The 12999-nt window shown below is 31.4% G+C and overlaps 1 protein-coding gene across 2 annotated transcripts in view; it reads right to left on the bottom strand.

Annotated features, from left to right (window-relative positions):
* The window catches only part of LOC127716408 (calnexin-like), a 32862-nt gene extending 19885 nt beyond the window's left edge, over positions 1 to 12977 (bottom strand). For both annotated transcript variants that reach the window (XM_052222606.1, XM_052222605.1), the window contains exons 1-10: positions 12899 to 12977; positions 11795 to 11933; positions 9708 to 9787; positions 8885 to 8943; positions 8373 to 8437; positions 6705 to 6781; positions 5209 to 5290; positions 4421 to 4489; positions 3383 to 3430; positions 2175 to 2250 (exon numbers count right to left, since the gene is read on the bottom strand). In XM_052222606.1, the coding sequence (XP_052078566.1) occupies positions 2175 to 2250; positions 3383 to 3430; positions 4421 to 4489; positions 5209 to 5290; positions 6705 to 6781; positions 8373 to 8437; positions 8885 to 8943; positions 9708 to 9787; positions 11795 to 11932 (694 nt within the window). In that variant the 5' untranslated portion in view covers position 11933; positions 12899 to 12977. The remainder of the gene's footprint in view (positions 1 to 2174; positions 2251 to 3382; positions 3431 to 4420; positions 4490 to 5208; positions 5291 to 6704; positions 6782 to 8372; positions 8438 to 8884; positions 8944 to 9707; positions 9788 to 11794; positions 11934 to 12898) is intronic.
* Between the last annotated feature and the right edge of the window lie 22 nt (positions 12978 to 12999).

The following is a 12999-nucleotide window of genomic DNA, read 5'->3' as shown; positions in this document are numbered from 1 at the left end:
TCAAGTATTTTGTTGAAGAAATAACGTGGAAAGAGCTTATTCACTCAGTCGTGCTTTGTAAACGTACACGGATTTTACGTATCTGTTTCTGGTCCATGTTTTACCATTGTCAGGTCAACATCCGGTATTAGGAAAATGTGATTTTAAAATTGAAAGTAAAGTTTTTGACAACGTAATTTTGCACAAATAAAGAGTCTAAGGCAATTATGAGCACGCTGATGTATTATGTGCTCTATGGTGGGGTTGTTGTCTCTTTGACACATTCCCCATTTCCATTCTCAATTTTACACTTCGAATTATGCACTGCCAATTTAACAGTTACGTCCGAACATCAAATTTACATCAAAGTAAAGTTTAATATCGTTTTTTTTTAATCTAATGTCAATCATTGGGATGGCCATCTGATTACCATAATTGCCTTTTGTGACTTAGTCTTAAGGGATTAAAATCGGGATAAGATATAAAATGTCCGGCTGGCTCAGATATATTTTGGAAGCCCTGGGATAAACAGGTACAAATTTTAACAAAATTTCCTTCTAGATACTAGCTTTTGATCATAAACAAGCTTCTGTCCCAAATTTGGTACAAATCCAGGATAGTTTAAGAAAGTTATAAAAATTTTAAAAACTTTAACCACAGAGTGAATGTATTGTTTCCTGGCAGAAAAACTAAGTCCATTTTTAAGTAAAATACGGAAAAAAAGAAATTTTTTTTTTAACAAATTTACTTCTGGATACTATCTTATGATCATAAATAAGCTTCTGTCCAAGTTAGGTACAAATCCAGGATAGTTTAAGAAAGTTATTAAAATTTTAAAAACTTTAACCACAGAGTGAATGTAATGTTTCCTGGCAGAAAAACTAAGTCCATTTACAAGTAAAATACGGAAAAACAGGAATTTTATTTTTACAAAATTTACTTCTAGATACTATCTTATGTTCATAAACAAGCTTCTGTCCAAGTTTGGTAGAAATCCAGGATAGTTTAAGAAAGTTATTAAAATTTCAAAAACTTTAACCACAGAGTGAATATTTGTGGACGCCGCCGACGACAACGCCGACGGAATGTAGGATCGCTATGTCTCGCTTTTTCGACTCAAGTCGAAGGCTCGACAATAAGAAAAGAAAGACTCGATTACATTCTTGGATTCATTATATATTTTTTGTTGTTGTTTGTACTGTTGTATTCAGATAAAATTTAATTTACATGGTTTTTTTTTCTGGACTGTGCTCTACTCAAACCATATGCTGATCAACTACAGAAAGATAATTATAATAGAAGGGTTGCACTTACAAAAATAATTTAACTCTACCCTGTCCAAAATAAAAAATGTCTCTTAAAAGTTGGGTTGTATTTCTCCTCCATATTTACAGGGTGTTTTATTTTTTTGGCTAGAGAGGGGGTTGAAATTTTAGCTTGAGTATCACATAAACATAATCAAATGAACACAAATCCTTATCAACTTGGCACATCAATTCCATGTGATGACATCAGTCGAGGGCCTCATGCATCAAATCAATTTTTGTTTTAAATCATTTTCTTGGGAATATTTCAGATTTATAATAAAATTATCAAATAATTTTACCGGCAAAATCTATTTCAGTTCTTTGGAATACTTTGCCTGAACCCAAATTATAGTGTTCTTCAAATTCCTTTGTTTTGAAAGATTTGTTACATTAAATTATATGCTCAAATACTGAAGTTACAGGTCTTCATAGACCAGTCTTTGAAGGCTGAAACATATTTCATTAAGCAAGGGATTGTTTGAAGAGTGCAAAGATTTTAAAATTTAACACTTTTATAAAATTGAAATTGGCATCTTCATAAATAGATTTCTTCATATAGGGGAGGTTATTTATAATAATTTTAATCTACCATAAAAGCAAGAAATATGTCTTAGGGCTGTTCCATAAAAAACATGCATGGAACCCAGGGAAGGCACTTCCAAATCTCAACTATGGGTGGGTGTCATCTATGTTTTTGCATAGTGGAAATGTACAGTGAAATTTTAATTTGCCTCTATAGGTGGTTACCCCATTTTTAAAGTGCCTTCCCTGGGTATCATGTATGTTTTAATGGAACATCTCTTACTCATGTTTCTTGTAAAATTAAGGCCTCAGACTACATATAAAACTCTTTCTATGGGAAAAATTATAACTTATGAGTGCACTGACCTAGTTTGTATAAATGCGTCTTCTTATCTGTAAAGTAGCTGTCAATGTTGGCTGTAGGCTTCTTAGCATGCTTCTCCTAAAAGCAAAGATGAAAAAGTTGTTTAAATTGGAAGGAAATTAAAACAAATTTCAATAATTCTCCTTTAAAATATTTATTTTATACAGTTTTTTTCTTCTTGCAGTATAAATCAGTTTATGTAAATGTTGCAATGCCATTTTCTTTATTCTAATATACGTATAAAAATACAAGTCAGGAGCATGGTGGTTGTCCTTGGTTGTTGTCTGTCATATTTGTTTTTTGTTTATAGTTTTGTCATAAATCATGCAAAATACATCCAATTTATTTGGACTCTGGTGAATAGTAATCAAACAACATATCCTTATTTTAACATAATAATTTTCTTTGAATGGAAGTGAGAAATGCTATACACAGTTCATTCAGAAATTATTATGATATAAAAGTGCAATGGGTTCAGATAGAATTACCGATCTTTATACTTTTCATTCCAAGCATGTATACTCTTCAATGCTAATAAATCTTGTAAATCAGTATACTTTTTTACAACATAAATATAGAAAAAATGTATGCATTTATTTCTAAATTTGCAGCATTTTATGGAAACAGTCACCTTTCTTGTAAAAAGAAAGAAACATTTTCCCATTTTTTCCATATTTCAACATAGCAATGATATCAATATGAATTTTGCATTATATATAATCAATACAAAACTTTAGAGCTTTTATTGACAGTATGTCTGTAGACTAGCAACCTACTGGCCTGATTTATTATTCAGATACCTAGCATAACAATGCTTTGCTTGTCTAGGATTTTACCCATCCCCATACATAATCCACTATGTTCAGCAATGAAAACATCAGAGAAATACGGTATTGGCTGAAATCAAGTGGTGGAATCTGTTTCACTTATATTTTTTAGATGTGTAGACAAACTTACTCTTTTTTTGTCAATGATCTGCAAAATGATGTTTTCTTTCTATGTGACATCATCAGGTATGGTCACCTTTTTTCGTGCAGTCACAATTAGAAATTCAGAGGAAAGCAAGAAAATTTTACATAATCATTGAACTATGAGTCTGACCAATGAAAAACTGAGATAAAATGAACCACACTTTGATTAATAAAAATAATCAACTGTTCAGGAAAAGTATTAAATCAGCTAAGAATTAAAGAAATTACTATAAACTTACCTCAAACTCTCCTGTTTTTGGATTTTTGTGTCTGAATATAAAATGTAACTGGAAAAAATAAAATCAATTTTAGAATGTTGTCAACTGAACAAAATACATGCAAACTTAGAATGCTATAATGGAATTAATATGAGTAAGTTTACATTTTTTTTTCTATGACATTATAATTTATATACATCCTAATTTATACAGTGATGTTGTTTACAGAGTTCAAACATTAAGACACAATCCGTATAACTTATTGGTCTGTTAGAGGTGTACAAATTGATATTTTTGTGCAAGAAAAACATGATTTTTCTATGTGTTGAAATTGATTTTCAAAATAGGTTTTTTTTTACAAGAACTCTTAGATCAGTACTTGGTGTCTTTTGTCTTTTGTTTATTTTTTTTTTTTGTGCTTTGTGTCGATCTGATGAGTCAAGAACTTTCCAATTAATTTTTACAGTATGTCCTTTTGTTGTATTGTTACACCACTGTCCAAGGTTAGGGGAAGATTGAGCACTTATAAAGATATTTAACCTGGACAAAATCTTTATTTGCCTGTTCCCCCAAGCCAGGATCTTGTAATCCAGTGGATGTCTTGGGTTTCTCTCCGCCATAGTTGTTTTTCATTTCTTGATGTAGTATACATCCAGTTGTTTTTTGCTTATGAATTGTTTCACATTTTGCAATCCCAGGCCTTTAATAGCTTATATCTTATTATATCATGTTGTATAAAGTCAGTGTTGTTGAAAGCTGTAATTGTTCACATCTTAATCCTTAAGTTTTTAATAATATCACTTATCATTAGGAAACATAAATAATGGATAGTTGTCCCATTGGCAATCATACCACATCTGCTTATTTTTATATAGAGCACATTTTACTATTAATTCATAGAGTACAACTAACAACATATCAAAACATAACACAACGATATAAACAAAATCAATTTTTTTTCATTTTTGAAAAGGTAGTCAAATAAGTGTAGCAAAAATTGTTTCTACTTAACAATTATCAGGAGTTATCTCTCTTTGTATATGTCAGTCAACAACCTACCTTATGATCCATACCACATTTATCTGGACCAAACATTATAGTGTAAGGTGTCTTATCTTGGAATTGTTTCTACAAAAAAATAAATATAATAATTAATATAGCATGCTTAGAATTCTGTCTAACTTTTCCCCTGTAGGATTAAAAAAATCAAAATTACCCATGAAATTCCATGCAACTGCAAAAATCCCTGTTTAATATCATTTTGCCACAAAAAACTCTTTATAATTAAAATTATTGTAAGGGCTGGTTCATAAAAGCATACATAGGACCCAGGGTTGGCACTGTGAAATCTTAGCAATGGGTTGATGTCAAGTACAGTTAAAAAAGGAAGAGAAATTCTAAATTTGTCTCTATATAGGTGTTTACCCCTTTTTGAAAGTGCCTTCCCTGTATACCATGCTGAAGGACGCCTCCGGGTGCGGGAGTTTCTCGCTGCATTGAAGACCCATTGGTGGCCTTCGGCTGTTGTCTGCTCTATGGTCGGGTTGTTGTCTCTTTGACACATTCCCCATTTCCATTCTCAATTTTACATCAAACAACTTACAACAAACCATTTTCATTTTAAAATTGAATTAAGTAATAAGATTTCAGAAACAATAGCTTCTGCTCCAAGATTTTGATTCAGATTTTTCATACAGGAATTCAAAAAACTCAAGAAAAAAGTATTTTTGAAAAGTTTAAAGTCCTCCAGTGTTATTTTTGTGTATAATCACAATGTAAAGACATATTTTCTTTAGAAATCTAGACTACTGATTAAAGTATATAAATACATGTTCTTGTTGACTCACCAACTCTAACTGTTTATCCATGGACAGCAGTTTAACATAAGCTCCACCACATTCTAATCCATTCTGAAACTTTACTTCATATCTGACAAAGGAAAGAACCCATAAACATGATAAAGTTATAAAAATAAAGTTCCTTAAATGAAATTTAAAACATCTTTTTAATGCTAAAGATTTATGAGAAAAGGAAGAGAGAGAGGAAAGTGGATGAGATAGTAAGACAGTGTCATTGGATACACAAAATCCCTCAACCATTTATTTTTACTATGAAGGGTGAATTATTGTTTCCTTAAATAGAATAAGAACAACTTTAAGCACAGGTCTTCCACAGATATTAACTATTAGGGCTATTCCATTAAAATGTATGTGGGAGGGTTGGAAGGGACTTTCAAAATATCCCTACAACCAAGAACCATTTTTTAGATAATTTTGCATAATGGTAATAGACGCATACTGAAAAATGACCCATGACCCACATTCGATAATTAAACTTCCCTTCCTACCCTCCCACATACATTTTAATGGAATAGCCCTTATTTAGTGCAACATGTTCACCTGTTTTCCTGCTTGAAGCTCAGTAATCAAGGTGTTTTGAGAAAATTAATACAAAGCAATGTAAAACTATTTTTTTTTTTTTTTCGTTCATTTTGAAATGCAGAAAACCCTTTTGTCACAAACTTAAATGACAATGACATGCATGTATGTTTAAAACAGCAGAGAAAATATATGTTTCGCACTTAAAATTTAGGAGTTTTGCAAAAAATGGAGAATATTAACATTGCAATAAAGCTGAAGTACACAGCAATTCTACACATATAAATGTCTTGTAAAATATTTTTTTCTGAACGACCAACCAGAATCTTTCACATAAAAAATCTGTAAATCAACAAATTAAAAAACTCTGGCCTTTTGGTTGAGAATAAACACTCTCTCAGACTGTGTGTCCAGTGTTGGATATTATTTATAGGTTACATTTCCATGTCATACAAGTGTAGGTATATTTAGTCACACAGTAAAAATGTCACCCGATCATCCAATACAGCCAAACCTTTTTGATAGTTAAAACTTATTTTCTTGACCCCAACAAATTTCAAGTCAATAAGCTACTGTAAAAATACTGTTGGGTAATGTTTTTGTATGATCCATTTCAGGGTTAAATAAAAGAACACTGTATGTGCGTCCAATGTGCTTTTCCAGATTTTATACCTTTTATCAAAGACGCTCAAACCTAAAAATTTGAAAGTCAGGGATGTAAAAATACAAAGAACCCTTGGGAGCAATATGACCAAAATCTTCAAGGGGCAAATAATTTGCCTTATTTTCCTAATAATGTCCTAATTCATTCACAGGGTATTTTAGAAATATATGTTAATAATCAAAGTGTCACTCTTGCTGTAGACAAGCTAACCTAACACTATCAAGGCTATCAGGCTAACAATTACACCCTCAATGCCTTCTCTGCATTCTAATATTTGACATGATTTAACATCTATACTTACTGGACTACAAATGGTTTTCCTTCAAATCTAAATGGTTTGTTAAGCTTTGATGAGATGGCATGGTGTTTAGCTTTAGACTGAAAAAGAAAAAATCATATGTCAGTATGAATAAGAACTGAGCAAAACCAATAAGCCTCTAAACATTGTTTGGGAGACTTAATTGTACAATGCTTTTAACTTAGTGAATTTGATTGGTTCAGATATTATTAAGTAGAACTTGAACTAACAGTTAATTAGTTTTGTTCGGGTGTTAGCTACCATGGTGCATCTACATAATACTTCATTCTGAGGTTAGCTACCATGGCACTATCTATATTACTTCATTCTGCAGGGGTTCAAATTTACTTTAGGCAATGGCAGGTCCAGGACCTTTGACCAAAAATACTCAAAGGTCGTCCTTTATTCTTAAAAGGTCCAATTTTTATTTATAAAATCAGAAAATGCTTACCATTCCAACGCACTCATCATATCTTACTTCATTAACCTCATTTTTTTCTGTATTTCTTAGATAAATTCAGTAATAAGAGGGTTTCCCTTTCCCCCGACACTATACCCTATGTTAAATAACACTTTGTACCTTTTTAATTGTTTTGGTTTCAATTGCTGCTTAAGAACACACTTGCCTTTAAACTTTGAGTCAGATAACAGTTCAACTTCGTTTTCAAACTTGGGGTCAGTTTCTTTTCACCACTTTTTTGGCAAGATATATAGATGCTGGGTGGTAATTTTTCATCAAGATTTTTTTATTGGGTCAAGTTATTAGTTTTTTTTTCCTGGGAACCAGGGCACTTTCCCTTTCACTGTGTGTGGGGAAGATTTACGTTCTTGTTTTTCCCCCCCGTCATATTTTTAGTCTTGGTCTTTAGTCAGATCCTGTCTTTTGGACTGCGTTAAGCCCTTTCATCAATCACCTCCGCTGTATCCCCCGTTTTATCAGGTTTTCTTTTTGAAGAGGTCACCCCAAAACCAAGCAGACTCCTACCATTTACTAGTTATATTTTAACATTATATTCTCGAGTTTCCCTGTATTTTGTACAACAACCAGTCAAGTGACTACACATCAAATCAATTGCAAAGAATTTAAACAAACACATAAGTTTCTTTCATTTAAGTTGCATATTTTAAGATTATTTTTATACTAGATTTTTTATATTTTTTGTTCAAAACGCTTTTGTAACTTTTTAACCTGCAAATATACGAAAGTCCGTCGGGTGTAACTAGCTACCGTAGGGAAAGTCCGAACCCGTAAATGAAAGGCCACGGACCTCGGACCACCGCTAATTTGAACCCCTGTACTGGTATAAGCTACCATGGCGCCATCTTTATTACTTCATTCTTAATTTACAGGATAAAATATGATAATTTTTACAGGAAAAAATGAACCACAATTGACCAAAGCCTTTGGTCTCCATTAAATCTGCAATTTAAAAAAAAAATTAAAGTTGACAACAGTGACAGATTATATACTATATCTTTTCTAATAAAGCAATCAGGTAAATAATCTGTTGTCTCTGACTCTATTATCAAATAGGAATCATGACCTTATGTTGAACCACAGTACTAAGTTTGATGAAGATAAAATGTATGTGGTAACCTCTACTGTATCTACAATTATTATTGAAAGAATGGACATGTCTTCCATGTCACAGGATGATAAATATTACAAACCTTTAACACTAAGCCATGATCACCTCTCAGAGCACTTTCTTTAGGTTCCTCTACTGACCATTTTCCTACAAGTAGACAAGTTTAGAGCAATCTAAATTATAAGAATATGCTGTATGATTGTGAACAACTATACTATAGAGCACTGTAGGGCCTTTAACAATGAGAAAAACCCATACAAAAGTACAAGTTTCTTTTGATAAATGAAACCATGTATATTGTATTAATTTTGATTGATTAATGGCTGTTTAATGATCAACAACAAATCCTACATGCATACTCATAGACAAATATATGTAAATGTTATATCAATATATCCTACTTTGTATTTCTACTAGACCAATGCAGAGTAAAATTTGGTTAAGCATGAAAATAAAACGATGGCTTTTAAACTCAAAAACACTTTTTACATAGTTTTTATGACAAAAAAAGCAAAATTTTACATGTTGACAATTTCATCATTTGCTACAGTTTTATTAATTGCCAATATATTTGGCTATATTTTTATCACTCACCATCATATTTGGCTATAGTTTCTTCAGCACCATCTTTCTTAGTCTGTGACTTGGTCCATCTGTAAAATGTCAAAATTAAAATAATTGTTGTTATTCATTCACAACTTTTTTATATTGGTTTGATATTGTTTAGACACTTTATCTTTCGTAGATGACAGTATATCGACCTACACAGGTGAATATGACTTTTATTCAAATATTGTAGATTGTGAAATAACCATTTGTTTCAACGGTTTCAGGATCATACATGCATTTTCTGGGGTATCACACTTTGTGGATTTGTTAAAAATCAAGAGAATTGGTCTCCATTAGATTAATACCAGTCCTTAAACAACAGAATAGTGTTCAAAAACTTTTACAAATACTTGTCATATAATAATTTCATTTTAGTCAGGACTACACCAATTATTTGCACCTGATTGCATTGATGATTATTTGCAGATTATGATTATATGTTTTGTTTTCTTTGTTGTGCAATATAGACCTTATAATATGAATATATCTGTTTGGAACATCTTTTATTCTTTCTGTCAAAAATTAATTGTGTCTTTTGGGACATTTTTGTGAAATCTTTTAGGAATCATGACCTTACCTAATTACATAAGGAATTTTTCTCTACAGTATTATGTACATCCTTTTGGTTGATGAAGGATAATGGGTCATTTCAGGACATTTTTTTAATTGTAGCAACACATCCTTATTCCCAGCTGTATGCGTACATGTAATTTTCCCTGATGGACATTGACAAAATATCCAATATATCTTTTATTATATTTTTAAATAATTTCATAGATCTATTATAGAACTTCTTTTTTCTACAAACCTTTTCTCAAAATCTGCTGGTTTATCAAATGTTTCTGTAAAGAATGTATTTCCTTTTACCACTGGAGGAACATAATTAACCTTCAAATAATAAAACATATTAATTACTATTGCATTCTATAATGACACAGTGGTCTAGTATGGAAGACTTCACACTAGAATCATGATGCTTTAATAAATTAAATGAAACAAGTAGAACTGTTAGCTATTGCTCACTAATTATACCTCCATTCAAGTATTAATTTAACAGGAAGCTGAATAGAAATTATTCTTTAAATCCTTTACACAGTAAAGCATGTTGACATGGAAGCACTTTTAGAAATTGACATATTTAACTTCATGTGAAAAATATAGATGCTCTCTTTGATTTTGTTTGCCAAAAAAATCCAAACTTTTCTATACTCAGTGTTCCCGCCTGCCCTAAATAGAAGGGCGGCCCGCCCTTGGTGCCCTTACCCCCGCCCTTCTGCCCTCCAAAGTAAAAGAATGCACCCCTCTGCCTTTTCAAAAAAATAAAATTTTCAATTTTCATGCCTACCGGCATTTCCGGTAAAATTGTTACCTGATTGTGTAACACTAATTAACTGACAATGGGATTAAGTTAAATACCTAGTGCTTTGGCAGTTTTATCACCTTTGTTAATGATTGTTTACTGCTAATTAGTGGATTTAAGATAATTGAACAAATACTAGATATTTAATACAGAATGAAATGTCCACATGTTATCCTCATTTGTAATGTTTATGTACAGCATGTACACCTGAAAAAATTTATTTCAGTAGGCATCACAAAAAAATAAAATCTTAAACAATTTTAAAGGCATACATAGTTTTGACTTAATTGGTAAAAAATGTTTTGTTTCATAACCATGAGTATGAAATTTAAAGAGGAATCAAAGAAATTTGTACTTTGAACATAACAAGATTCACTTCCTGTTTTTAATGCTTCTTGTATTTTATAATCCTCCTGACATAGGAGCACTCAACAAGTTATTTTTAACAATGATGGAGAAAAAAGTAACTGTTTATACCTTTTGCAATATATAATTGCATCAATATAAAATATGATTATCTCCTGTCTCACCTGTTATATTTATAAAACTCCTTACTGAGGAGCACTTTGGTGTGCACTTAAAAATATTTTTTTGTAACAATTCAAATGATAATAAATAACTCTCAATAACATATATACTATATGTTTGAACAAGTAATTTAAATGTAGATAATTTAATTACATTCAACATTCAATTTTGCATGTATAACTCCATCTTTCAAAACTACTTGTTTATTTTGGTATAAGTTATGAAACATTGAAATTTCTGATGATTATTTTCCATACCAAATGTACAAGTTTGTTTAGATTAACATCAAAATGATATGCTTTGCTTCATGGTATGATAATTTGATGGAAAAAAATTCTTACTGGAACCAACATCAAGAACACATTAATTTCTGAATATGGTTTAAATAGAACTAATGTTCTCCAGCTGAGCCTAGCAATATTCAAGGTAATTTAATACACTGTCCAACATTGCCCTTGAAATCTGGGTTATAACGCTAAAGTGTCCTTTCAGACAACTAGCACCCTTCTGCCCTGAGATTCAAGCTGGAACACTGATACTAGACCATGTAGACAATCAGTAAAAATTCATTTATTTATTAAACTGTGAAGACAATCAGGTCCTTAATGCTGTTGGAAAATTTATTAAAGTCAATATGAGTTAGATCTATTTATTTTTCATGTAACTATATTATATACTATAAACCGAGGGCTTTGTTACAGTTTAATCATGCTAATTGTATACAAATGTATTGTGATTGTGTATTTAAATTCTATGTATCTATGCTAATCAATGTTCTTTTTCCTTATACATGTATGTTCTATATGCCACGTCTGGGCCCTTAATTGGTAATAAAATATGTTCTTATTGTATACATATCATGAAGTTTTAAAAATTTCCCTATCAACCAACCCTATCTATTTTTATCATGTTAGGGGAAACAAAAGAATTATATCTTTTTTTGCCTTAACTTTAATAATACATTGATATCCAAGGTCCTATGCTGAAACAAAAACAAAGAACTTTACTTTTTCTACAACAACAGGTTCCTCTTCTACTTCAACAGTTGTGTCATCATCAGTGTCTTCCTCTTCGGTATCACAGATGCTGACATGGAGAAGTCCAAGTGATAAAAATAACAGGAAAATACTCTTAAGCTTCATCATTCTGGAAAAAAGAAACAGATTTAAATGATTACTAATATATTGGAATGTTTTAAATTGTTAAAGATTTTACTTTGTTATGGTCATCAATACCTACTAAGGACTCAGAGATTTTCCTGATCTGTTTTATGGTGGTGCACTGACATCATTAAATTACCTTCGGCCATCGTCAATTGATCCCCACCATTGTTAAATAAAAGCACTATGATAGTCAAAATTTGTTTTTGTTTTGCTAGCAAACGCCATTTTTTTCACGGCAAATAACTAGAGTACAACAAAACATTGTCATTGATCAAATTAAATCACTTTACAAGTGCAAAAGTAAATACATGTGACGAATATTAACTGCAGCTTAATAATCTGAAAAATTTAGTTTTGTTATTCCAATTTCATTTTGTAGTTTAATATATCCAGTTAACATTCAAAAACAAAAGATGCATGTTACATAGTCCATTACTATGGTGTTTGCAATCTTATGTCATTGATTTAACCATCTCAGTTTTTAACTATTGCCCTCCACAAATCTTCATTCAATGTTTGACTATCATTTCTCTTTCAGTACATGCTGAATGTAAGATATGAAGCCCAGACCTTATTATCTATAGGACTAATGCAGTCTTCCAAGATAACTTTTGCAGCAAAATCCTTGCGATTTTTGATATAATTTAGAGAAAATCTTGTATTTTCTATTGGGCTGTAAAATAATTCTTACAGGACCAATGGAAAATTTACAAGACGGATCTTGTGGGGATGTGGCAAAGTGTTAAGACTGACTAGGGCCTAATGTATGGTCTGGAAAATCAGGCATGTCATGATTATTCGTCCTCCCCATTTATTCTGTTTTATCGTTTGTCTACAAATAATGAAGGTTTGGGGCATTTTCAAGGTAAGCTGGTGTTTCAAACAGATATGAAAATGGGAATTAAATATTAAAGTATTTCAAATTTGAATTATTCTAAGACATTTTACCAGTAATTTCTGGTGTTCCAAGTTAAAAGCGTTCCAAATCCCTCACGCCGGTCAACAGATGAAGTTCATAAACGTGGAGATGTTTGATTGGTTACACAAAT

This window comes from Mytilus californianus, unplaced genomic scaffold (genome assembly GCF_021869535.1).
Source record: "Mytilus californianus isolate M0D057914Y unplaced genomic scaffold, xbMytCali1.0.p SCAF_9, whole genome shotgun sequence".
Taxonomy (NCBI): domain Eukaryota; kingdom Metazoa; phylum Mollusca; class Bivalvia; order Mytilida; family Mytilidae; genus Mytilus; species Mytilus californianus.
This window is presented reverse-complemented; position numbering and strand designations above follow the sequence as displayed.